This window comes from Salvelinus namaycush, chromosome 3 (assembly GCF_016432855.1).
Source record: "Salvelinus namaycush isolate Seneca chromosome 3, SaNama_1.0, whole genome shotgun sequence".
Lineage (NCBI taxonomy): Eukaryota > Metazoa > Chordata > Actinopteri > Salmoniformes > Salmonidae > Salvelinus > Salvelinus namaycush.
The window spans coordinates 16,387,034-16,413,537 of record NC_052309.1 but is presented as its reverse complement, the minus strand read 5'-3'; the positions used below and the strand labels follow the sequence as shown (position 1 = coordinate 16,413,537).

At 43.2% G+C, this 26,504-nt stretch overlaps 1 protein-coding gene across 4 annotated transcripts; it reads left to right on the top strand.

Annotated features, from left to right (window-relative positions):
• Positions 1-1,932: 1,932 nt before the first annotated feature.
• LOC120045011 (ARF GTPase-activating protein GIT2-like) lies at positions 1,933-25,471 on the top strand. 4 transcript variants are annotated; one of them, XM_038989819.1, is made up of 20 exons: positions 1,933-2,161; positions 2,711-2,844; positions 2,949-3,061; positions 3,262-3,367; positions 3,498-3,584; positions 7,260-7,390; positions 7,691-7,785; positions 8,240-8,285; positions 10,372-10,423; positions 10,518-10,590; positions 10,719-10,816; positions 10,970-11,081; positions 11,232-11,386; positions 11,493-11,645; positions 20,025-20,234; positions 20,423-20,512; positions 21,302-21,381; positions 21,546-21,719; positions 23,675-23,738; positions 23,997-25,471. In XM_038989819.1, exons 1-20 carry the CDS (start codon positions 2,110-2,112, stop codon positions 24,204-24,206), a joined length of 2,235 nt encoding a protein of 744 aa, XP_038845747.1. In that variant the 5' UTR covers positions 1,933-2,109; the 3' UTR covers positions 24,207-25,471. The 4 variants fall into 4 exon arrangements, with proteins under 4 accessions (XP_038845747.1, XP_038845749.1, XP_038845748.1 ...); XM_038989821.1 differs by having other exon boundaries at positions 23,968-24,129; XM_038989820.1 differs by lacking the exon at positions 20,423-20,512.
• Positions 25,472-26,504: the final 1,033 nt, after the last annotated feature.

Below are 26,504 nucleotides of genomic sequence, written 5' to 3'. Positions count from 1 at the left end.
CGGAGATCTAGAAAGAGGCCCGAGAAGGATGACTGTTCAAAACGTATTTTCCCAGTTGGAGCTTGTTTTTTTCAGAGTGCCCAGTTGTCTTGAACTCACTGAAGTTAGAGATTTCCCAGTTCCAAGTTTCCAGTTGTTTTGAACATGGCAGATTGATAGCATGGCCAATGTATTCAACCTTTTCTGGCCCATGGTATTGAATGTTTATCCTTTAAAGGTTGGAAAAGAGACCCTTAAACCCAGACTTGGACCACACACCCACTCCACTGAATAGCAGGTTAGTTATTGCTTTGCAACGCTTGCAGTTAGCCACTGATTCCTACCAAACCACCCATTGTTGAATTTGCATTTTCTAACTTGTTGTGTAATGTATATGTCCGATGGCCGAAGAGCACCATATGACATATGACATGGTTTGAAAAGGATTTGCCAGTAGATTGTCGACGTGATTCATGATGATGACTGCTTGTCTAGCTTGCTAGCTAAGATGTCGACATGATCAGTCCAATCAAAGCTATGGTAGATATAATGTGAATTGACGTAATTTTATCTGTGGCCAATGACCTTGAGCCTTATTGGATGGGCACTTCTAATGTAACTCTATGGCAACACCTAAGGGGCTAGAATTTTCAAGCTCTCCCCATAGATTTTGCGGTGATGTAGTGTCCCCATGAGTGACAGAAAACTGAGCCAATCATAGCACAACTAGAGAACATTACCAACCCCTATGTGGCGTATGTTCCAGTGGCTGCCACAGAAAGCACTGAGCTAAGCTGAAACACCCGCATTTTGGAGTTGCCTTACTCAAGAAAGCAAAAAAGAGACCATGTTTGTATGCAGCTTTATTAACTCAATTATATTTATATATTTTTACAATGTTTTCAAACTGATTAATGTCAAAATAACCTGCAAAACAGGCAACAACAACAAAACATATATATATACTCTACATATTATTATTTGTTATTTATTTTTACCTAAACAGGTGGGGCTCAATGCCCTGAATGACGGGTCACCACGTGCCCTGAATGAGGTAGCTAACGTTAGTAACATGCCAGGAGTGGTAGATGCATGTCACTTGAATCGAATGATAAATGGAAAGAAGGAGCTACGCCTATCGATGTTGCTGTCGTTTGATGAAGTGGTTCTCCTAACTTATATAAAACTTTGGTATGTGAGATATGCGGTGAGACCGTATGTACAGAAGCCGTTGCAGTCTTGCAATTGTAAAAAGTTTGGACACGTGGCAAGTGTTTGTCAAAGCAATAAATATGTTGTAGTTGAAGAGTCAGATGAGGCATGATGTTGTAATTGGGATGGGAATCACGTTCCCGAGATCCCGGAGTGCCCTGTACGGATGGAGGTCACAGTAGCTAGGTTAAGGGCAATTCAGCAGGTCTCCTATGTGTAGGCAGTGAAAATAGCTGAAGGAGTCAGTAGAAAGGAGATGGTAGTGGTTGTCCCACAGTCTACAGTGAATGCCATGCAGGAGAAGGTTCCCGACACACTAATAGTGAAGAAGGTGGACTTTGTTGCGTTTATAGCGCAAGTGCCAAATTGCACTAGTCAAACTAATAACAAATCAAAGAAGCTAGACATCATTTTGAAGGCGGCAAATAAATGTCTGGATCCCCAGGACTTTACAGACAAAATGTTACAGGGAGTACTGAATGAAGAGGTTCCCACCTCCCAGGTTCCTGAGCCTGTGTAGGGATCTGAATAGACATTTAAATTGACTGAAGGAATACAGTTTTTTGTTTTTGTTTGAAATTCAGGGTAGTACAGTAGCATGAATTTGGTTAGTGTTTTTATTTTTGGTAATTAGTATGAATTTACTCATCCAAAATATATTTAGTTTTTTGGGGTATTTTTTACTATCCCGTACAGTAGGTGGCGGCAATACACCTTATGAGTGTAGTCTGCCAATAAACCTCAAAGAAGAAGAAGCTAAATAAGCTAACGTTAGACAGTTAGCATTTTCCTCATCAAATTTTCTGACCTCGTCGTTGTACAGTAGTATAAACTGTCTCATGAGTGCCTGTCTAAAACGGAGTGTTTAAAGGACTTTCTGTATACAAACAACTAGTTTGCTACCTAAAGTAAAAAGGGATGTCAAAGCGGCTGCGGAGCAGAGAGGTCTGCGCTGATTGTAGCTCCCAGGGTAAGCTAAACGATTGCTGGCTAGCCTTATGAATTTAGGTAGCATGATAGCTAGTTTATGTTAGCAGTTGTATGTAATGGTAACCCAAGCTATTTTAATATTTGCTTGCTTGATTTTCACTTTCAAAGGGATTCATATTCTGTTTGATTGCTTGTAGTTCCAGCAACGCATAGCTTTGCTTGCAAGCTAAACTAGCTGCTAGTATGACAATGTCCAAGAAGAATGGGGAAGTCAGCTAACCTTAGCTGTCTGTTGCTAGTTAGTAGCTGGTAGCCCTCAACTTTGTTATTGTTGCTAGTTAGTTAGTTTATGGCCAACTAGACTTTACAATAGTCTTTGTTTTATAACTTTAGCTTGCAAACTAGTTGGGGTATATCTCGTTTGTAGCTGTGTGAAAGTAAAATTATGACATTTGTGGTTCGGGAGCTGCCTGAAATCATGAAAAAGAATGCATGCAGAATGATGTGACTCTTTTAGTCTAAATGGTTTGTGTGGACTCGGAGCCTTTGTGGTAATATTGAGTCTAAAGGTTGCGTGTGTGTGTCCCAGGCCCGTGCTGGGCCTCAGTGAACAGGGGTGTGCTGATCTGTGATGAGTGCTGCAGCGTCCACCGGGGTCTGGGCCGACACAGTTCCCAAGTCCGACACCTGACCCATACACCATGGCCACCCTCCCAGCTGCAGGTGAGCACCTCACACAAGCAGCTATACTGACGCTCAAGAACAGTCAACTTCTTCAGTTGTTGTTTTCCCTTACCAATTGGTTGTGTTGTTTGCTTCCTTTGTAGATGGTTCAGAAATTGTACAGCAATGGGGCCAACTCCATCTGGGAGCACAGCCTTCTGGACCCCTCGTCTATCACGAGTGGGAAACGCAAGGCCAACCCTCAGGACAGAGTCCAGTGAGTGGGGCACATTTCAAACTTTTAGTTGAAGGTTAAACAATATAATTTTAAACCAATGTGATGACAAATCTGGGCATCTCATCTCACCATGATCTATCACTCTCACATTGTTGGACTCTGTTGTATTAAAGTGCCATTGGGGTCAGGTTTGCCTGGACAGTCTGAGGTTTGTAAGTGTGATTTTCTGTTCCCTTCAGTCCCCATAAAACTGAATTCATCAAGGCCAAATATCAGATGCTGGCGTATGTCCATCGAATGCCCTGTCGAGAGGATGACAGTGTCACCACAAAGGACCTCAGTAAGGTGAGAGATTGCAGCCAGACCACGCCCTGAATTGCAGGCTTCATTGCCATTGAGCTCATTAATTTACCAATTTATCAACTGTTTTTTATTATCTGTTAGCTAACCAAACCTCCTTTGGCCTACACTCTAGCAACTCCACTCCAGTGTTCGGACTGGGAACCTGGAGACGTGCCTGAGACTGTTGTCTTTGGGAGCCCAGGCCAACTTTTTCCACCCGGTATGTAAAAAATATAAAATTGTCTGTAAATCAAATCAAATTTTATTGGTCACATACACATGGTTAGCAGATGTTAATGCGAGAGTAGCGAAATGCTTGTGCTTCTAGTTCCGACCGTGCAGTAATATCTAACAAGTAATCTAACAATTTCACAACACTACCTTATGCACACAAGTGTAAAGGAATGAATAAGGATATGTGCATACAAACACATATGCATACAAATATGGATGAGCGAAGGCCGTGCAGCATAGGCAAGATGCAGTAGATGGTGTAGAGTACAGTATATACATATGAGATGAGTAATGTAGGGTATGTAAACATTATATAAAGTGGCATTGTTTAAAGTGACTAGTGATACATTTATTACATCCAATTTTTAATTATTAAAGTGGCTAGAGATTTGAGTTAGTATGTTGGCAGCAGCCACTCAATGTTAGTGATGGCTGTTGAACAGTCTGATGGCCTTGAGATCGAAGCTGTCCCAGCTTTGATGCACCTGTACTGACCTCGCCTTCTGGATGATAGCGGGGTGAACAGGCAGTGGCTCGGGTGGTTGTTGTTCTTGATGATCTTTTTGGCCTTCCTGTGACATCGGGTGGTGTAGGTGTCCTGGAGGGCAGGTAGTTTGCCCCCGGTGATGCATTGTGCAGACCTCACTACCCTTTGGAGAGCCTTACGGTTGTGGGCGGAGCAGTTGCCGTACCAGGCGGTGATACAGCCCGACAGGATGCTCTCGATTGTGCATCTGTAAAAGTTTGAGTGTTTTCGGTGACAAGCCAAATTTCTTCAGCCTCCTGAGGTTGAAGAGGCCTTGTTGCGCCTTCTTCACCACACTGTCTGTGTGGGTGAACCATTTCAGTTAGTCCGTGATGTGTACGCCGAGGAACTTAAAACTTTCCACCTTCTCCACTACTGTCCCTTCGATGTGGATAGGGTGGTGCTCTCTCTGCTGTTTCCTGAAGTCTACAATCATCTCCTTTGTTTTGTTGACGTTGAGTGTCAGGTTATTTTCCTGACACCACACTCTGAGGGCCCTGTAGGCCGTCTCGTCGTTGTTGGTAATCACTGTTGTGTCGTCTGCAAACTTGATGATTGAGTTGGAGGCGTGCATGGCCATGCAGTCATGGGTGAACAAGGAGTACAGGAGAGGGCTGAGAACGCACCCTTGTGGGGCCCCAATGTTGAGGTTCAGCGGGGTGGAGATGTTTCCTACCCTCACCACCTGCGGGCGGCCCGTCAAAGTCCAGGACCCAGTTGCACAGGGTGGGGTCGGGACCCAGGTTCTCGAGCTTAATGACGAGTTTGGAGGGTACTATGGTGTTAAATGCTGAGCTGTAATCGATGAACAGCATTCTTACAGAGGTATTCCTCTTATCCAGTTGGGTTAGGGCAGTGTGATTGCGATTGCATCGTCTGTGGACCTATTGGGGCGGTAAGCAAATTGGAGTGGGTCTAGTGTCAGGTAGGGTGGAGGTGATATGATCCTTGACTAGTCTCTCAAAGCACTTCATGATGACGGAAGTGAGTGCTATGGGGCGATAGTCGTTTAGCTCCGTTACCTTAGCTTTCTTGGGAGCAGGTACAATGGTGGCCCTCTTGAAGCATGTGGGAACAGCAGACTGGGATAGGGATTGATTGAATATGTCCGTAAACACACCAGCCAGCTGGTCTGCGCATGCTCTGAGGACGCAGCTAGGGATGCCGGCAGCCTTGTGAGAGTTAACACGTTCAAATGTTTTACTCACTTTGGCTGTGGTGAAGGAGGTGGCACTGTATTGTCCTCAAAGCGAATAAAGAAGTTGTTCAGTTTGTCTGGGAGCAAGACGTCAGTGTCCGCGACGGGGCTGGTTTTCTTTTTGTAATCCGTGATTGACTGTTTACCCTGCCACATACGTCTCGTGTCTGAGCCTTTGAATTGCGACTCTACTTTGTCTCTATACTGACACTTAGCTTGTTTGATTGCCTTGCGGAGGGAATAGCTACACTGTTTGTATTCGGTCATGTTTCCGGTCGCCTTGCCATGATTAAAAGCAGTGGTTCACGCTTTCAGTTTTGCGCGAATGCTGCCGTCAATCCACGGTTTCTGGTTGGGGAAGGTTTTAAGTCACCATGGGTACAACATCACCAATGCACTTGTTAATACTAACTCGCTCACCGAATCAGCGTATACGTCAATGTTGTTGTCTGAGGCTATCCGGAACATATCCCAGTCCACGTGATCAAAGCAATCTTGAAGCGTGGAATCAGATTGGTCGGACCAGCGTTGAACAGACCTGAGCACGGGCGTTTCCTGTTTTAGTTTGTCTATAGGCTGGGAGCAACAACATGGAGTCATATTTGCCGAAAGCACGGCGAGGGAGGGCTTTGTATGCGTCGCGGAAGTTAGAGTAGCAATGATCGAGAATGCTGCCAGCCCCGGTTGCGCATTCGATATGCTGATAAAATTTAGGGAGCCTTGTTTTCAGATTAGCTTTGATAAAATCCCCAGCTACAATAAATGCAGCCTCAGGATATGTGGTTTCCAGTTTACATAGAGTCCAATGAAGTTCTTCAGGGCCGTCGAGGTGTCTGCTTAGGGGGGATATACACGGCTGTGATTTATAATCAAAGAAAATTATCTTGGTAGATAATGCGGTCGGCATTTGGTTGTTAAGGAATTCTAGTTCAGGTGAACAAAAGGACTTGAGTTCCTGTATGTTGTTATGATCACACCACGACTCGTTAATCATAAGGCATACACCCCCGCCCTTCTTCTTACCAGAGAGATGTTTGTTTCTGACGGCGCGATGCCTGAAGAAATCAGGTGGCTTTACCGACTGATAACGTATCCCGAGTGAGCCATGTTTCCGTGAAACAGAGAATGTTACGATCTCTGATGTCTCTCTGGAAGGCAACCCTTGCTCGAATTTCATCTACCTTGTTGTCAAGAGACTGGACATTGGCGAGTAGTATACTCGGGAGCGGTGAGTGATGTGCCCGTCTACGGAGTCTGACCAGATGACCACTCCGTCTGCCCCATCTGCGCCGCTGTTGTTTTGGGTCGCCTACTGGGATCCGATCCATTGTCCTGGGTGGTGGACCAAACAGAGGATCCGCTTTGGGAAAGTCGTATTACTGGTCGTAATGTTGGTAAGTTGACGTTGCTCTTATATCCAATAGTTCTTCCCGACTGTATGTAATAAGACTTAAGATTTCCTGGGGTAACAATGTAAGAAATAATACATTAAAAAAAAAAAAAATACTGCAGTTTCCTAAGAACACGAAGCGAGGCGACCATCTCTGTCGGCGCCATCAGGTGTGGCCTGTCCAGTGTCTCATTGTATTGAGGTGGTGTGGCCTGTTCAGTGTCTCATTGTATTGGGGATGGTGTGGCCTGTCCAGTGTCTCATTGGATTGAGGTGGTGTGGCCTGTCCAGTGTCTCATTGTATTGAGGTGGTGTGGCCTGTCCAGTGTCTCATTGTATTGGGGGTGGTGTGGCCTGTCCAGTGTCTCATTGTATTGGGGGTGGTGTGGCCTGTCCAGTGTCTCATTGTATTGAGGTGGTGTGGCCTGTCCAGTGTCTCATTGTATTGGGGGTGGTGTGGCCTGTCCAGTGTCTCATTGTATTGGGGGTGGTGTGGCCTGTCCAGTGTCTCATTGTATTGGGCTGGTGTGTCCTGTCTGTCCTTCAGGAAAAAGGAAACAGTCCACTGCATGTAGCAGCTAAGGCATGCCAGGTGTCACAGGCAGAGCTGCTGGCTGTGTATGGGGCGGATCCTGGTGCCCTAGACACAGGGGGTAAGACCCCTGTTGACTACGCAAGGTAAAGCAGTCTTCATACTATTTTGTACTGCACTAGAGCAATCCATTACCGCTGATGGTGTGACAACTCTTTCCCAGAAAACGGTTTATGAGACTGCCTAGTACTTACATTTATTAGAAGAATGATGTAAATGATTACAGATACTGAATAAACTGCAACTTTACCACCTTTGGGTTTTATTGTAAAGAGGTCTAAAAATACAGTGCTATGGTTGGCATTTACAGTAAACATAAAGAGACCTCACCGTCACTTATATTGTTGTGGAAAAGACTCATGACCTTTTATTCATGTTCCAATCAGACAAGCGGGCCACCAGGAGCTGGCAGACAGACTGGTAGAGATCCAGTATGAACTCACAGACCGCCTGGCATTTTACCTCTGTGGGAGAAGGCCAGGTAAGAGTGGAGAAGACGCATTGACAGGGACATAGTGAATAATTGAACCCTGATATGGGCTGCAGGTAGCCTAGCGGTTAAGAGCGTTGGGCCAGTAACTGAAAGGGCGCTGGTTTGAATCCCTGAGCCAACTAGGTGAAAAAAATCTGATGTTTTCCCCATGAGCAAGGCACTTAACTGTAATTCCTCCAGTAAGTCACTCTGGATAAGAGTGTCTGCTAAATCAGGGTTTCCCAAACTCGGTCCTGGGGCCCCCCCCCTGGGTGCACGTTTTGGTTTTTGCCCTAACACTACACAGCTGATTCAAATAATCAAAGCCTGTTGATGAGTTGGTTATTTGAATAAGCTGTGTAGTGCTAGGCCAAAAAAAACTAAATGTGCACCGGGGGGGGGGCTCTGCTAAATTATTAAAATTAAAATGTCCTTTGTTTTAATCTGACTGTTTGTCTACTAGATCATAGGAATGGACAACACTTCATAATCCCACAAATGGCTGACAGGTAAGAACTGAGCCCAACATGATGGCATGCTTATGGGGAATGGGAATGGAATGCTGTTCAGACATGTTGGTGTTTCAGTGGCATTTTACAAAAACCTCTTCTCAAAGACCTGATAAGGCAGCTGTGTGTATCTATCCTATGGTTTAGTAACTGACGTTAAAACGTAATGCATTTATCAAACCATCCTTGTTTATCTCTTTCCTACCATATCTTGATGGAAAAGAAATTTGTAAGTATGTCAACTGTTGTCTATAGTTATTTGTCTTGAATGTACTATATAAACTGACATCCAACTGGCCTCACAACCGCAGAATGCATGTAACCACGCCAGCCCAGGACCTTCTTCACCTGCGGGATTGTCTGAGAGGGGAGGGGTGCTGAGGAGTATCTCTTTCTGTAATAAAAGCCCTTTGGTGGGGAAAAACACATTCTGATTGGCTGGGCCTGACTCCCTAGTGTGCGTGTGTGTGTGTCAAAAGTACCAGTCAAAAGTTTGGACACACCTAATCATTCCAGGGTTTTTCTTTTCTTTTTACTATTTTCTACATTTGTAGAATAATAGTGAAAACATAACTATGAAATAACACATGTAGTAACCAAAAGGTGTTAAACAAATCAAAATATATTTGAGATTCTTCAAAGTAATCACCCTTTGCCTTAACAGCTTTGCACACTTGTCGTTCTCTCAACCAGCTTCATGAGGTACTACCTGGAATTAATTTCAATGAACATATGTACCTTGTTAATTTGTGGAATGTCTTTCCTCAATGTATTTGAGCTAATCAGTTGTGTTGTGACAAGGTAGGGGTGGTATACAGCAGATAGACCTATTTGGTTAAAGAAAAAAAAAGTCCATATTATGGCAAGAACAGTTCATATAAGCAGAGAAACTAGAGTCCATCATTACTTTAAGACATGAAGGTCAAGTCAATCCGGAAAATTTGAAGAACTTTGAAAGTTCCTTCAAGTGCAGTCACAAAAACCATCAAGCGCTATGATGAAACTGGTTCTCACGAGGACCGCCACAGGAAAGGAAGACCCAGAGTTACCTCTGCTGCAGAGGATATGTTTATTAGAGTTACCAGCCTCAGAAATTGGCAATTAACTGCACCTCAGATTGCAGCCCAAATAAAATCTTTATTTCAAGAGTTCAAGTAACAGACTCATCTCAACATCAACTGTTCAGAGGAGACTGCATGAATCAGGCCTTCATGGTCAAATTGCTGCAAAGAAACCACTACTAAATGACACCAATAAGAAGAGACTTGCTTGGGCCAAGAAACACGAGCAATGGACATTAGACCGGTGGAAATCTGTCCTTTGGTCTGATGAGTCCAAATTTGAGATTTTTGGTTCCAACCGCCGTGTCTTTGTGAGACGCAGAGTAGGTGAACAAATGATCTCCGCATGTGTGGTTCCCACCGTGAAGCATGGAGGTGGTGGTGTGGGGGTGCTTTGCTGGTGACCCTGTCTGTGATTTATTTAGAATTCATGGCACACTTAACCAGCATGGCTACCACAGGATTCTGCAGTGATACGCCATCCCATCAGGTTTGCGCTTAGTGGGACTATCATTTGTTTTTCAACAGGGCAATGACCCAAAACACACCTCCAGGCTGTGTAAGGGCTATTTGACCAAGAATTAGAGTGATGGAAAAGTGCTCAGCATATGTGGTAACTCCTTCAAGCATTCCAGGTGACTACCTCATGAAGTTGGTTGAGAGAATGCCAAGAGTATGCAAAGCTGTCATCAAGGCAAAGTGTGGCTACTTTGAAGAATGTAAAATATGAAAGATATTTTATTTTAGTAAAAAGAAAGAAAAAACGTTGAATGAGTAGGTGTGTCCAAACCTTTGACTAGGGGTGTATGTAATTGTGATTTCTTATTTTTTTTTATATATATAAATTAGCAATTTCTAAAAACCTGTTTTTGCTTTGTCATTATGGGATATTGTGTGTAGATTGATGAGGGGAAAAACACATTTTAGGATAAGGCTGTAACCTAACAGAATGTAGTTAAAGTCAAGGGGTCTGAATACTTTCTGCAGGCACTGTATATATTTGTATTTTATTTTTATGTCTACAGCAGTCTGGATTTGTCAGAATTTGCAAAAGCTGCAAAGAAAAAACTCCAGTCTGTGAGTGACCGTATATATTTTTTCCAAACATGGTTTTATTATGGTTCTTTTAGACATACCAGTGATGTGATTTTACTGTGGCTTGTGATTTCAGCTCACTAACCATCAGTTTGAAGAGCTTGCCATGGACGTTTATGATGAAGTGGACAGAAGAGAAACTGATGCAGGTTGATCTGACATTTGATGTGTTTGTAGTGTTTGATAAAGGTATCATTAGGTGTTTTAATAGATTATTAGTGTGATTTTAACAAAACAATTTTTTTTTCTTTTTTCTGTTCTGTCTTTGCTGTATCAGTGTGGCTCGTGACTCAGAACCACAGCACTCTGGTAACAGATACAACTTTGGTGCCTTTCCTCCCTGTCAACCCTGAATACTCATCCACCAGGAACCAGGCAAGTCACCTAAAAATGTCTTTCAACGTTATATTAAATTTGGTTGGTCTCTTTCCCAAGCCTTTAGTTAAATGTTATGCATTTGATTGAAGACCCTACACTTTCAGCACTGCTGCTTCATAATGTTGTGTCTTGTGATCGTTTGTTTTGCAGGGCAGACAAAAGCTAGCAAGGTTCAATGCACATGAATTTGCAACACTCGTCATTGATATTTTAACTGATGCCAAACGTCGGCAACGGGGGAACTCCTGTGAAAGTCCCAGAGGTATAGTACAGTAATCTGAAGCTACATTTATTCAAATGGGGGTATTTATGATTTGATCCAGCACCTGATTAGAACAAAGCTCATTACTGTACCCACTAGGGCATGGTTGTTGCGTCGTCCACTCACCTGACTATTGCTCTCTCTCCTCAGAGGACATAGAGCTCATCCTGAAGGGAATCGGCAGCCGTCATGGGAGTGATAACCAGGATAATGAAGACCAACCAGATTATGACAGTGTGGCGTCAGATGAAGATCCAGAGCGGGAACCCGCCTCTGGGAAGAATGGGAAAGATGACAGGACCAAGGTAACACCGTATTTGTAGTTTCTTAATATAGTTTTTCATTACCTTTTAACATTGGATCGGCATAGCCATTCAACTCTCCGTTCCATCCTGCTTTCCCATGCTTCAGAGCTCAGAGTCGTCTGACCTGTCTGATGGACCCATCACAGTACAGGAGTTCATGGAGGTGAAGAGCGCCCTCACAGCCTCTGAGGCCAAGATACAGCAGCTGCTCAAGGTCAACTGTCACCTGAGTGAGGAGATCCGGATGATGCAGAGCAAGGTATGTTTATGACTTGAGCATTATAACAACTAACTGTTCCCACAGTAAGTCTAGTGGCTTCACTATTATTCTACAATATAGAAAATAGTCAAAATAAAGAAAAACCCTGGAATGAGTAGGTGTCCAAACTTTTGGCTGGTACTTATATATATATATATAATATGCGATTGCTCGACTAAAAAAAATCTTGGTCGACGAACAGCCTATCAACCAACCAATCGACCAGTCTACTAAATGGAGTCGGTACTAACTTCCACTGTGTTTTCACCTTTCTGTTAATAGCCCTGATCTGGTCATGAAGGACACCCCCAGACTATTGTTCTCAACTTCTCATGAGAAATCAACAAACCAGCTGCTTCCTTGAATGAGCTAAATGTTCACGTCATGTATGGATTACAATCTGAATTTGTCCCCACCCAAGCAAATCCAGTTCCAAAATCCTGTAAAACAGGCTATTCGTTGAGCAATCGTGCATGTATACAGTTGAAGTCGGAAGTTTACATACACCTTAGCCAAATACATTGAAACTCTGTTTTTCACAATTCCTGACATTTAATCCAAGTACAAATTCCCTGTCTTAGGTCAGTTAGGACCACCACTTTATTTTAAGAATGTGAAATGTCAGAATAATAGTAGAGAGAATTATTTATTTCAGCTTTTATTTCTTTCATCACATTCCCAGTGGGTCAGAAGTTTACATACACTCAATTAGTATTTGGTAGCATTGCCTTTCAGTTGTTTAACTTGGGTCAAATGTTTCGGGTAGCTTCCCACAATAAGTTGGGTGAATTTTGGCCCATTCCTCCTGACAGACCTGGTGTAACTGAGTCAAGTTTGTAGGCCTCCTTGCTCGCACATGTTTTTTCAGATCTGCCCACACATTTTCTATGGGATTGAGGTCAGGGCTTTGTGATGGCCACTCCAATACCTTGACCTTGTTGTCCTTAAGCCATTTTGCCACAATTTTGGAAGTATGCTTGGGGTCATTGTCCATTTGGAAGACCCATTTGCAACCAAGCTTTAACTTCCTGACTGATGTCTTGAGATGTTGCTTCAATAATTTTCCCTCCTGCAGCAAAGCACCCCCAGAACATGATGCTGCCACCCCCGTGCTTCACGGTTGGGATGGTGTTCTTCGGCTTGCAAGCGTCCCCCTTTTTCCTCCAAACATAACGATGGTCATTATGGCCAAACAGTTCTATTTTTGTTTCATCAGACCAGAGGACATTTCTCCAAAAAGTATGATCTTTGTCCCCATGTGCAGTTGCAAACCGTAGTCTGGCTTTTTTATGGCGGTTTTTGAGCAGTGGCTTCTTCCTCGCTGAGCGGCCTTTCAGGTTATGTCGATATAGGACTCGTTTTACTGTGGATAAAGATACTTTTGCACCTGTTTCCTCCAGCATCTTCACAAGGTCCTATGCTGCTGTTCAGGGATTGATTTGCACTTTTTGAACCAAAGTACGTTCATCTCTAGAAGACAGAACGCGTCTCCTTCCTGAGCGGTATGACGGCTGCGTGGTCCCATGGTGTTTATACTTGCGTACTATTGTTTGTACAGATGAACGTGGTACCTTCAGGCATTTGGAAATTGCTCCCAAGGATGAACCAAACTTGTGGAGGTCTACCATTTTTTTTTCTGAGGTCTTGGCTGATTTCTTTTGATTTTCCCATGATGTCAAGCAAAGAGGCACTGAGTTTGAAGGCAGGCCTTGAGAAATACATCCACATGTACACCTCCAATTGACTCAAATGATGTCAATTAGCCTATCAGAAGCTTCTAAAGCCATTACATAATTTTCTGGAATTTTCCAAGCTGTTTAAAGGCACAGTCAACTAGTGTATGTAAATTTCTGACCCACTGGAATTGTGATACAGTGAAATAATCTGTCTGTAAACAATTGTTGGAGAAATTACTTGTGTCATGCACAAAGTAATGTCCTAACCGACTTGCCAAAACTATAGTTTATTAACAAGAAAGTTGTGGAGAGGTTGAAAAACAAGTTTTAATGACTACAACCTAAGTGTATGTAAACTTCCGACTTCAACTGTATATATATACACACTACCGTTCAAAAGTTTGGGGTCACTTAGAAATGTCCTTGTTTTTGAAAGAAAAGCAAATTTTTTGGTCCATTAAAACTTCTTATGGCTGCGGATCGATATGACAACAGCCAGTGAAAGTGCAGGGCGCCAAATTCAAACAACAGAAATCTCAGAATTAATATTCCTCAAACATACAAGTATCTAATACCATTTTAAAGGTAATCTTGTTGTTAATCCCACCACAGTGTCCGATTTCAAAAAGGCTTTACAGCGAAAGCACCACAAACGATTATGTTAGGTCACTGCCAAATCACAGAAAACACAGCCATTTTTCCAGCCAAAGACAGGAGTCACAAAAAGCGGAAATAGAGATAAAATTAATCACTAACCTTTGATGATCTTCATCAGATGACACTCATAGGACTTCATGTTACACAATACATGTATGTTTTGTTCGGTAAAGTTCATATTTATATCAGAAAATCTCAGTATACATTGGCGCGTTATGTTCAGTAGTTCCAAAAACATCCGGTGATTTTGCAGAGAGCCACATCAATTTCCAGAAATACTCATAATAAACGTTGATCAAAGACATAAGTGTTATACATGGAATTTTAGATCCACTTCTCCTTAATGCAACTGCTATGTCAGATTTCAAAAAAGCTTTCAGAGTGTTTTCTATCCAAATATACTAATAATATGCATATATTAGCAACTGGGACTGAGGAGCAGGCAGTTTACTCTGGGCACCTCTGGGCACCTTATTCATCCAAGCTACTCAATACTGCCCCCAGCCATAAGAAGTAAAAATAACATCAAATTGATCAGAAATACAGTGTAGGCATTGTTAATGTTGTAAATTACTATTGTAGCTGGGAATGTCTGTTTTTTAATGGAATATCTACATAGGCCCATTATCAGCAACCACAATGGTACGTTGTGTTAGCTAATCCAAGTTTATCATTTTAAAAGGCTAATTGATCATTAGAAAACCCTTTTGCAATTATGTTAGCACAGCTGAAAACTGTTGTGCTGATTTAAAGGAGCAATAAAACTGGCCGCCTTTAGACTAGTTGAGTATCTGGAGCATCCGCATTTGTGGGTTTGATTACAGGCTCAAAATGGCCAGAAGCAAAGAACTTTCTTCTGAAACTTGTCAGTCTATTCTTGTTCTGAGAAATGAAGGCTATTCCATGCGAGAAATTGCCAAGAAACTGAAGATATCGTACAACGCTGTGTACTGCTTCCTTCACAGAACAGCGCAAACTGGCTCTAACCAGAATAGCCCTTACACAGCCTGGTGGTGTGTGTTGGGTCATTGTCCTGTTGAAAAGGAGAGTGGTGGATTGCTGCATCAGATGACCTGGCCTCCACAATCACCCGACCTCAACCCAATTGAGATGATTTGGGATGAGTTGGACCGCAGAGTGAAGGAAAAGCAGCCAACAAGAATGCCAAGCTTGTGTAAAGCTGTCATCAAGGCAAAGGGTGGCAACTTTGAAGAATGTAAAATATATTTTGATTTGTTTAAAACCTTTTTGGTTACTACATGATTCCATATGAGTTATTTAATAGTTGTGATGTCTTCACTATTATTCTACAATGTAGAAAATAGTAAAAATAAAGGAAAACCCTTGAATGAGTAGGGTGTGTCAACTTTTAATATTTTTATTGAAGCTTTATTTAACTAGGCAAGTCAGTTAGGAACATTCTTATTTACAATGACGGCCAAACCTTAACCCGGACGACGCTGGGCCAATTGTGTGCCGCCCTATGTGCCTCCCAATCACGGCCGGTTGTGATACAGCCTGGAATCTGTAGTGACGCCTCTAGCACTGAGATGCAGTGCCTTAGACGGTGCGCCACTCGGGAGCCCCCTGACTTTTGACTGGCACTGTATATATATTATGGCACAAGAGACACCTGTCAGATTCACGCCTGTCTCAGTGGACTAATCCATTGTGGAGGCCGCGGGGATGGCTCACCAGTAGTACATTTACCATTTAATTCCCATAATTTCTCATCTACAATGTTTGTTTGGTTACAGTATTTTTTTTTAATGCATTCAATATTATTATTATAACAGTCTTTTACCGTTCTCATTGTCGGAGTGGACACGTTGTTTGCGGACCGCTCAAGCTAGGCTACACTTGTGTGGAACAAGTTTTGGTTAATTTCATTCCATTTACGTGTTGTCAAGTTATTAATTGTCTTTTGTTTGTAGCGCTCTTGTCAATGTTGAGTAACACGGAACCCAAACCGGCTGCGTGCGTGCGCCATCGTGCATAAATGTATTTTGCCCCCCCACACCAAACGCGATCACGACACGCAGGTTAAAATATCAAAACAAACTCTGAACCAATGACATTAATTTGGGGATAGGTCTAAAGCATTAAACATGTATGGCAATTTAGCTAGTTAGCTTGCACTTGCTAGCTAATGTTAATTTGTCCTATTTAGCTAGCTTGCTGTTGCTAGCTAATTTGTCCTTGGATATAAACATTGAGTTGTTATTTTACCTGAAATGCACAAGAACCTCTACTCCGACAATTAATCCACACATAAAACGGCCAACCGAATCGTTTCTAGTCATCTCTCCTCCTTCCAGGCTTTTTCATAGTTTAATTTATATGGTGATCGCATCTAAACTTTCATTGTATTACCACGACAACCGGCAAGGTTACCTGCTTCTATAAACCAATAAGGAGATGGGAGAGGCAGGACTTTCAGCGCGAGCTGTGTCAGAAATAGGAATGACTTCTATTTTAGCCCTTGGCGTCGCAGACGCTCGTTGGTGCGCGCAATAATTGAAAAACATGGATTTCTAAATGTATTTTGCGACGATTCCGCTCTGGTCAGCATGTAAGGACGCGCACCTGATTATGCATAGGAGTAGCATAGGCTACCTAACCTGCGCGCAAATGTAGGCCTATAAATGTGCCCATTTGCAGATCTGATTGTCTTAACTCACCACCACTGTGGAGCTTCTCTAAGTAATTTTTTTCCCCCCTCAAACAGCAAGTAAATTAAGTCTATTTTGTACATCCATTGAGAATGACAATAGTTACTCAACATAGCCTATTTGAACAACGTTTCCAACTCTCTTTCGATAACCACTCGGCGTGAAAGGGGAAAAACATGTCATGCTCTGATCCCGTGGAAACGTCATAAAATAGGCCTAACTGATTACTTGTTATCCCTTGCGCAAATAGCCTTCAGCTATGTCTGACCGGCACTCACTGGTGTGGGAAACTCTAAGGACAATGTTGCTCGTGCTAGCTTCAGGCCAGACCCAAGTTAATAGTTGATACACTGTTTTTATTTGTTTGCTTCATGGAGGGTATTTTTACATAGTTGGCAATGGCAATACAAGTTCAAAATCAAATTGTATTAGTCACATGCGCTGAATACAACAGGTGTAGGTAGACCTTACAGTGAAACACTTACTTACGAGCCCCTAACCAACAATGCAGTTAAAAAAAAATAAGGATAAGAATAAGAAATAAAAGTAACAAGTAATTAAAGAGCAGCAGTTTTTAATTTTTTAAATTTTTATTTCACCTTTATTTAACCAGGTAGGCTAGTTGAGAACAAGTTCTCATTTACAACTGCGACCTGGCCAAGATAAAGCAAAGCAGTGTGACACAGACAACAACACAGAGTTATACATGGAGTAAACAATAAACAAGCCAATAACACAATGAACAAGTCAATGACACAGTAGAGGGAAAAAAAGAAAGTCTACATACAGTGTGTGCAAAAGGCATGAGGAGGTAGGCAATAAATAGGCCATAGGAGCGAATAATTACAATTTAGCGGATTAACACTGGAGTGATAAATGAGCAGATGATGATGTGCAAGTAGAGATACTGGTGTGCAAAAGAGCAGAAAGTAAATAAAATAAAAACAGTATGGGGATGAGGTAGGTAGATTGGGTGGGCTATTTACAGATGGACTATGTACAGCTGCAGCGATCGGTTAGCTGCTCAGATAGCTGATGTTTAAAGTTTGTGAGGGAAATAAAAGTCTCCAACTTCAGCGATTTTTGCAATTCGTTCCAGTCACTGGCAGCAGAGAACTGGAAGGAAAGGCGGCCAAATTAGGTGTTGGCTTTGGGGATGATCAGTGAGATATACCTGCTGGAACGTGTGCTACGGGTGGGTGTTGTTATCGTGACCAGTGAACTGAGATAAGGCGGAGCTTTACCTAGCATAGACTTATAGATGACCTGGAGCCAGTGGGTCTGGCGACGAATATGTAGCGAGGGCCAGCCGACTAGGGCATACAGATCGCAGTGGTGGGTGGTATAAGGCGATTTGGTAACAAAACGGATGGCACTGTGATAGACTATATCCAGTTTGCTGAGTAGAATATTGGAAGCTATTTTGTAGATGACATCGCCGAAGTCGAGGATCCGTAGGATAGTCAGTTTTACTAGGGTAAGTTTGGCGGCGTGAGTGAAGGAGGCTTTGTTGCAAAATAGAAAGCCGATTCTAGATTTGATTTTAGATTGGAGATGTTTAAAACGAGTCTGGAAGGAGAGTTTACAGTCTAACCAGACACCTAGGTATTTATAGTTGTCCACATATTCTAGGTCGGAACCGTCCAGGGTGGTGATGCTAGTCGGGCGGGCGGGTGCGGGCAGCGAACGGTTGAAAAGCATGCATTTGGTTTTACTAGCGTTTAAGAGCAGTTGGAGGCCATGGAAGGAGTGTTGTATGGCATTGAAGCTCGTTTGGAGGTTAGATAGCACAGTGTCCAAGGAAGGGCCAGAAGTATACAGAATGGTGTCGTCTGCGTAGAGGTGGATCTGGGAATCGCCCTCAGCAAGAGCGACATCATTGATACAGTGGGGCAAAAAAGTATTTAGTCAGCCACCAATTGTGCAAGTTCTCCCACTTAAAAAGATGAGAGAAGCCTAAAATTTTCATCATAGGTACACTTCAACTATGACAGACAAAATGAGAAAAAAAAATCCAGAAAATCACATTGTAGGATTTTTAATGAATTTATTTGCAAATTATGGTGGAAAATAAGTATTTGGTCAATAACAAAAGTTTATCTCAATACTTTGTTATATACCCAGACCTATACCCAGGATGGATGGGGTTGGAGTAGCCAGGAGGAAGGCATGGCCAGCCGTTGAGAAATGCTTATTGAAATTTTTGATTATCATGGATTTATCGGTGGTGACTGTGTTATCTAGCCTCAGTGCAGTGGGCAGCTGGGAGGAGGTGCTCTTGTTCTCCATGGACTTTAGTGTCCCAAAACCTTTTGAAGTAAGAGCTACAGGATGCAAATTTCTGCTTGAAAAAGCTAGCCGTTGCTTTCCTGACTGACTGCGTGTATTGGTTCCTGACTTCCCTGAACAGTTGTATATCGCGGGGACTATTCGATGCTATTGCAGTCCGCCACAGGATGTTTTTTTGCTGGTCAAGGGCAGTCAGGTCTGGAGTGAACCAAGGGCTGTATCTGTTCTTAGTTCTGCATTTTTTTGAATGGGGCATTCTTATCCAAGATGGTGAGGAACTTACTTTTAAAGATTGACCAGGCATCCTCGACTGACTAGATGAGGTCAATATCCTTCCAGCATACCCGGGCCAGTAAAATAACAATAGCGAGACTATATACAGGGGGGTACCGTGACTTTTAGAATTTTGATTAACCACATAATGATTTTGAGATATGAAGACTTTATTAAAAATTAAAATAAACTGTTCCACGAAAATGTGCATATGAAAATCATTACTGGCATGCAGATTGGTAGAAACGGGAAGATAAATTGGCACTCCAAATGGACAACCTCTGGTGTGTAGCCTATTATCTACTGGCAACTTCAGGAGCTTAATGGCAGAATCTGCGAAGGCCAGCAGCAGCTGGAGGATGGTCTGGCTCTCTTTAGTCATTTGTGTCTTAATTATTTAATCACAGTGTGGTTAAAGCATTAGAAAAGCTCAGTAGCCTACATATAGTTGATTTTATTAAAACACGTGGTGGGTGTGTCTTTATAAGGAAAAGGTTCATCCAATCGATTGGTTGAAAGAACAGACAAATCTAGGTCGACCAAGATTTTTTTCTAGTTGGGGGCAGCACTAGTGGAAGTGCAGCTGTGCTTTCTGGCCATGGGATCCGTTTTTCTACAGAGATGGGTTCCCTTTTTCTACAGAGATGGGTTCTGTTTTTTACAGTCTGGATGGAGAGATTTGTCTCTATCTAAACCTGCACTGATACTATCACATCCTCCATGTTATGGTCACCCTAGGTTTCACCCATAGGCCCTTATTTAAGTTATTACACAGAAATAAAGCTGATGTTCTGAACTGTTGTCCCCTCCAGCTGAACTCCCTGCAGACTGAGAACTCATCCCTGCAATGGCAGGCCCCCAGGGGCTCGCAGCACCCTCCGGACCCCTCTGGCCACCCCCCTGTCCACGGAGGCCGCCCCATGTCCATGTACGAGACAGGCTCGGGCATGAGGCAGTACCCCCACAGGGATGACCCTCCTCGCCGTGATGACGGCCTCACCATACAGCCCCTCCCTACAAACGTAAGTACAGAGACCACTGTCACCACTCCCTCCTGGACTGTTCTATGACAGTCACAGTGGACCGGTGCTGTCAGCAGTTTTGGTCTGCGGTAATTCAGTTTTTGTTTGTGAATTTATCTCCTCCCCCGTCCTCCTCTAGAATATAGTCAACTCCCTTTATGTGTAAACTTGATTTGACCCCTTTCTAGATTGGGAGGGGTCCTTTGGGGACCGCCTCATCCTCCCTCCCTACCTTCCCCTCCTCCCTGTCCTGGTCGCGGGATGAAAGAGCTCGAAGGGTTAAGTACTGCATCTCCCCTCAAGAGAGGGTGGGGGCAGCAGCCCCAGGGGAAGGGGTGGACTATCCCCTCTGCTTGTCCACTACTGTTCCTGTCCTCCTTTACCTCCTCCTTACCTCTGTCCTTTAACTGCTCCTGTACCTCACTGCATCTCCTCTCAGCATCGCCTGGCTGTCTGGCTGCATACACCACCGTGTTGCTGCTACTGTTCTTTATTGACCCTTGTTCCCCCAGCCAGCACTGCTGTGTAGAGTACCTGAAAAACGTAATTTTTTTATATGCCAGCACTAAACATGGGTGTTTGCCATCAGTGTGTTTTCAAAGGCCCCAAAGCACTACATGTACGGTATGATGTTTCCGAAACATGCATCCTGTCAGAAGGCTACAGTGGTGTTGAAACAGACAAGGAATACAAATTGATATATAGTTCATGGTAGTGTGAACAGTTATTTACCAGCCATACTGGTAGAGAACCATCTGTACTGAAGCCTTTACCCATACAGCAGAATGTCTTGATCTTAAGCTTGCACTAACAGCACCCACTGCTGTACCTACTGCTTAATGCCACACGGAGCTGGTCCCTGGTTTCAAACTTCCTACCTCTTTTTACTTTCTGCTTTGAAACCAATTGAGGTCTGTTTAATATGAAATGGCTTTTTAGGTTCAGAGAGCATGATTCTGACACGTATGCTTCATCAAGCACGTTCAGACCTCCGTACTGCTGTTCAGATGCTCTCTCCAGATTCAACGGTTGTCTGGAAGCTTACTGTATCATTCCTCCCATTGTAGGGTTGCAGCCTAGAGGGACAGAGCATGATGGAGAGTGACTATGACAACACACCAAACCACTCTGGACTGGAGGAGTCTGAGTAGGACTTTTGATTAAAATCTCTATAGTAGAAAAATATTGTATATTTGAGAAATATACTGTATGTGAAATGTAGGAACTTAATCATGTGGCAGTCAATCCTATACAAAGCGATCCACAAGTGAGGGAGATCCTAACCCTGTAACCTCTCCTCTCCCCATGCAGTCTGGGCAGGAACAGCAGTTGGCTGGGGGACGGCAGTACATCAGATCAAGGGGAGGATGAGACTGAGGCTGACTCTACCCTACCCTTCACCGAGAACGTCATCTGTAAGACAGAGCAGATCACCAAGAACATCCAGGAGCTGCTGAGGGCCGCACAGGAGAACAAACATGAGAGGTAAGGTCAGGGGTCATAAGAACACAGAAAACACCAATCAGCAGTTAGAGAAAAGGTTAGTTTATTTTATTTTTATTTATTTTTTATTTTTTTTTATCCCATTTTCTCCCCAATTTTTGTGGTATCCAATCGCTAGTAATTACTACCTTGTCTCATCGCTACAACTCCCGTACGGGCTCGGGAGAGACGAAGGTCGAAAGCCATGCGTCCTCCGAAGCACAACCCAACCAGCCGTACTGCTTCTTAACACAGCGCGCCTCCAACCCGGAAGCCAGCCGCACCAATGTGTCGGAGGAAACACCGTGTACCTGGCCCCCTTGGTTGGCGCGCACTGCGCCCGGCCCGCCACAGGAGTCGCTGGAGCGCGATGAGACAAGGATATCCCTACCGGCCAAACCCTCCCTAACCCGGACGACGCTATGCCAATTGTGCGTCGCCCCACGGACCTCCCGGTCGCGGCCGGCTGCGACAGAGCCTGGGCGCGAACCCAGAGACTCTGGTGGCGCAGTTAGCACTGCGATGCAGTGCCCTAGACCACTGCGCCACCCGGGAGGCCCCGAGAAAAGGTTAGTTGACTAAAAGGTTGTGTGTTCATGTGGAACTTGCCCTTAGTTCAAAATATAGGAAATGATGCTGTCTATATATTGATCCTTCCAGCACCTGTCCTTCAACCTACTACAGTCATTGTTTTTTAGAGGATGTATCTTGTTTTTCTATCTTTCTGTTCTCCTCCTGAGTTTTGTTTTCACTATCCTGTATTCCCACTCTGTCCTCCCCTCCCTGTGTTTTCCTGTCTGTCTGACTCCCTTCCTCACGGTGTGGGCTAGCTCCAGGCCAGGCAGTCTAGGTTGCTTCTCTGGCCTGCTGCCCTGCTGTGAGGGGGGTGGCCGCGGACGTGCCTGTCTCTACAGGCTGATGCCCTGCTCTGACAGGGCTGTCTCTCTACCCTGCTGCCCTGCTCTGAGAATGCTGAAGAGACCCCCCCTGGCTCCTGGTACTCTGGCCTCTGTCCCTGTCTCCCAGGCACTGTCACTGTTTCCTCTGTCTGTGTGCTGAGGGGCAGGGCTTGTGTCAAACGCAGCTGGCAGAAAACAAAGATTCCACTATGGAATGCCAAATATAGCCCTACAGGGCTTTTCATGTCAACACACAGGCTATCCTTATCTATATTTGTCTGTGTTTGGTTAATATTTGTGCTCTCAATCTTGGATTTATTTTCTATGTTTAAAAAATAAATAAATACAGAGACATTTTCACACTGGTATTCATTCAGTGTTTATACAGTCCACTTGATTTTGTTGTCTTTAACACAAACTCTCACTATTGGCCCCCCTTTTGACTAAAGCTGTGTGGTATTTACTTAGCTTTTGTGCTTGTGTACCAAACCTCACTCCAGCTGGTGACCAAAGAACACCTGCCAATTTGTATACGTCCTCTGTCACTTAGCTACTGGGTTATAACGGAGGCATTGTTATTGATTTGAAACGGTGGAAAGTTATGATGTATTTCATGATCTGATTTTTAAGCCATGTGTTTTGTCATTCATTGTTGATATTGTCATGGCTTAACAGCATCCACTACATTATGTTGTCAATGGAATAATACAGGACGTGTTCAATTTACTCAAATGGAGCACATGGTTGCTATTAATGAACACACTTAGTATTCAGTATATTCTCTATTTTGTCTGCCATTAGCCAGGGCTTCTCATTCTCTCACTTGTCCACAAATAAACCTCCACCAGGATATCACTGGCTGACTTTGCTATTTTGAGAGGTGTTTCATATAGTAAGGGGGTCAAGGGCTTAGCAAGCTTCTGTAAACATTCCTAAGTATTCTACATATTTGTTTAACAATGTTATTGAAAAAAAACTGGGCCCGAGTTTTCTACTAACATCTATGTTGTAAAAAGGATCACTCCCTTACTTGACGTTTTCTTTCTCCTCCCCCCTCAGCTTTGTACCATGCTCAGAAAGGATCCATGTGGCTGTGAGGGAGATGGCCACTCTGTTTCCTAAGGTAAGCTGGGATGACCTCAACAGAGACTCCTCCTTTGTATGCAAGAGCCAGTGAGGGTTGTTTGTTTGGTAAACATGGATGGGAAATAAATGTCTTGCAGCTGTTGTTCTCTTAGATGTTGCACTCTTTTCTTCAGGGTGGAGATAATTTAACACACACACACACAACGGCAGTAAATCCGCCCATTACTCTAGTGTTGAGGGCCGTTTATTGCCTGTTTTGCCAACAGTATGTGACCCCTCCCTGCCTCCTCCTCAGAGGCCGTACTCTGACACAGTGAGAGGGTCCCTGCGGCTGCTCACCTGCAGTGCCAGCCGGCTCCAGGGGGAGTGCCAGAAGGCCACGCCCCATGACCCTTGCCCCTCCGACATGCAGCTGGTCACGCAGCAGGTCATCCAGTGCGCCTATGACATTGCCAAGGCTGCCAAACAACTCGTCACTGTGACAACCAAAGAAAACAGCAACTGATTTTTAACCCAAAGACTAACATCCCTCTTGGATATAAAAATGGATATTTGAAAATGTTATTATGGCCAATTTCAAGTTCAGTGTTATGTTATTATTTGTATGCCTCCATTTTTATTTAAAATGCTTAATTGGTCATAGTAGATTTCTAGTGAAGAACGTTTACAGAAAATGTACCTTCTGAAACATGGGTCAACCCAGGGATTTGTCCATGGGTTTGTCTGTTAAATATACTAATACTGCTAGAGTGTGATGACCTGCCTCTCTGAGCTTACCTCATAGGAGACATGCTAGTTACATTGAAGTTACTAAACAGTTTTACAACGTTACACATTTAAACATTTCTCTGGTTGCTGGGGTGCTTGTCCTTGATGCTCTTCCCTATGCACCAATGACACGTGACTGTCCAAAGGTTTCAAACAGCATTTTAAGCAGTTAGCTTTTAACTTCTTATTCAATGCCAAACACATTGGGATTTTGAACATAGGTTAGTGGAATACTGCCTCATGAGTCATGATACGTCCATTACAAGGTTTTCGTCAAGGTATTTTCCATGAATGCCATTTCTATGTTTTATACTAAAGCCATAAAGGTGAGGACAACTGCCAAGCCAGTTTTCCAATGTTTCGTTTTTCTTTTTGTAGTTTGAGCAGAAGATGAAGCCATACCTCTAATATACATGTACCTCACACACATGCTCAATATACATTTTGTTTTAGTGTTAGAATGAAAATGTACAAACATCTATTCTTAATTCATACAACCCTAATCTATATTTTTGAATACAATATCTCACACCTATCTAACAAAACATTTATTTTCATAAAATGTACTTTTTAACAGTTAAAGTTTCCTCATATATTCCATGCTGTTTGAAGACATGCAAGAAGTTTTCATCTTGGTGGTATGTGTTTCCATATATCCACCGGCAATCAGTTGTGCTCGTGAGCTCTCTCCCTCTGTGTGTGTGGGCTGGGTGCTAAACCCAGCCTATGCCTTTGTGTGTCCCATGCCTTGTATTGTCTTGATTATGCTGCTAGTGGTCAAACGTGCAACTAATAGGGTGTTAAGATGTGTTAAAAGCATTGGTTCTGTATATGTAATATGGACTATTTTATATTAGTCATGTGTTGTCCAGGGATGTGGGAGTGATGATCAATTATGTGTGCCGTTGAGTGTTATTATGAGCCCGACACAAGTCATAGTTATTGCCTTTGTGGTTTAAATACCTGCCTTTTTAAAGTAATAAACTTTAATGTATAACTCAACTGTTACAGTTTGTGTTAAATGTATGAATACCTTGACTATTATGCTACAGTTTGTGTGCTGTGGTGTGGCCAAGGTACCAGTCTGTTTACCTTCACACATTCCACTTGTACTCTGTGTCATATGCCAAAGATACGATAAGATGTTTAGCATGACAAGGAGTGGAATGATAGCTAAACAGACTGGTACCCTGACTAGCTGTGTTCGCCTACATCAGGGGACCCCAATTACATTCAGCCGAGGGACAATTTTTCTTTTTTTTATATATATATAAATCAAATCAAATTTTATTTGTCACATACACATGGTTAGCAGATGTTAATGCGAGTGTAGCGAAATGCTTGTGCTTCTAGTTCCGACAATGCAGTAATAACCAACAAGTAATCTAACCTAACAATTCCACAACTACTACCTTATACACACAAGTGTAAAGGGATAAAGAATATGTACATAAAGATATATGAATGAGTGATGGTACAGAACGGCATAGGCAAGATGCAGTAGATGGTATAGAGTACAGTATATACATATGAGATGAGTAATGTAGGGTATGTAAACATAAAGTGGCATAGTTTAAAGTGGCTAGTGATACATGTATTACATAAAGATGGCAAGATGCAGTAGATGATATAGAGTACAGTATATACATATGAGATGAGTAATGTAGGGTATGTAAACATTATATTAAGTGGCATTGTTTAAAGTGGCTAGTGGTACATTTTTACATAATTTCCATCAATTCCCATTATTAAAGTGGCTGGAGTTGAGTCAGTATGTTGGCAGCGGCCACTAAATGTTAGTGGTGGCTGTTTAACAGTCTGATGGCCTTGAGATAGAAGCTGTTTTTCAGTCTCTCGGTCCCTGCTTTGATGCACCTGTACTGACCTCGCCTTCTGGATGATAGCGGGGTGAACAGGCAGTGGCTTGGGTGGTTGTTGTCCTTGATGATCTTTATGGCCTTCCTGTGACATCGGGTGGTGTAGGTGTCCTGGAGGGCGGGTAGTTTTCCCCCGGTGATGCGTTGTGCAGACCTCA

Excerpts from the sequence above, each read along its gene's own strand:
- LOC120045011 (XM_038989819.1), top strand. The coding sequence starts at position 2,110 with ATGTCAAAGCGGCTGCGGAGCAGAGAGGTCTGCGCTGATTGTAGCTCC. Across the intron at positions 8,286-10,371 it reads ATCCCACAAATGGCTGACAG|CAGTCTGGATTTGTCAGAAT; the intron begins GTAAGAACTGAG and ends TTATGTCTACAG. Across the intron at positions 10,591-10,718 it reads CAGAAGAGAAACTGATGCAG|TGTGGCTCGTGACTCAGAAC; the intron begins GTTGATCTGACA and ends TTGCTGTATCAG.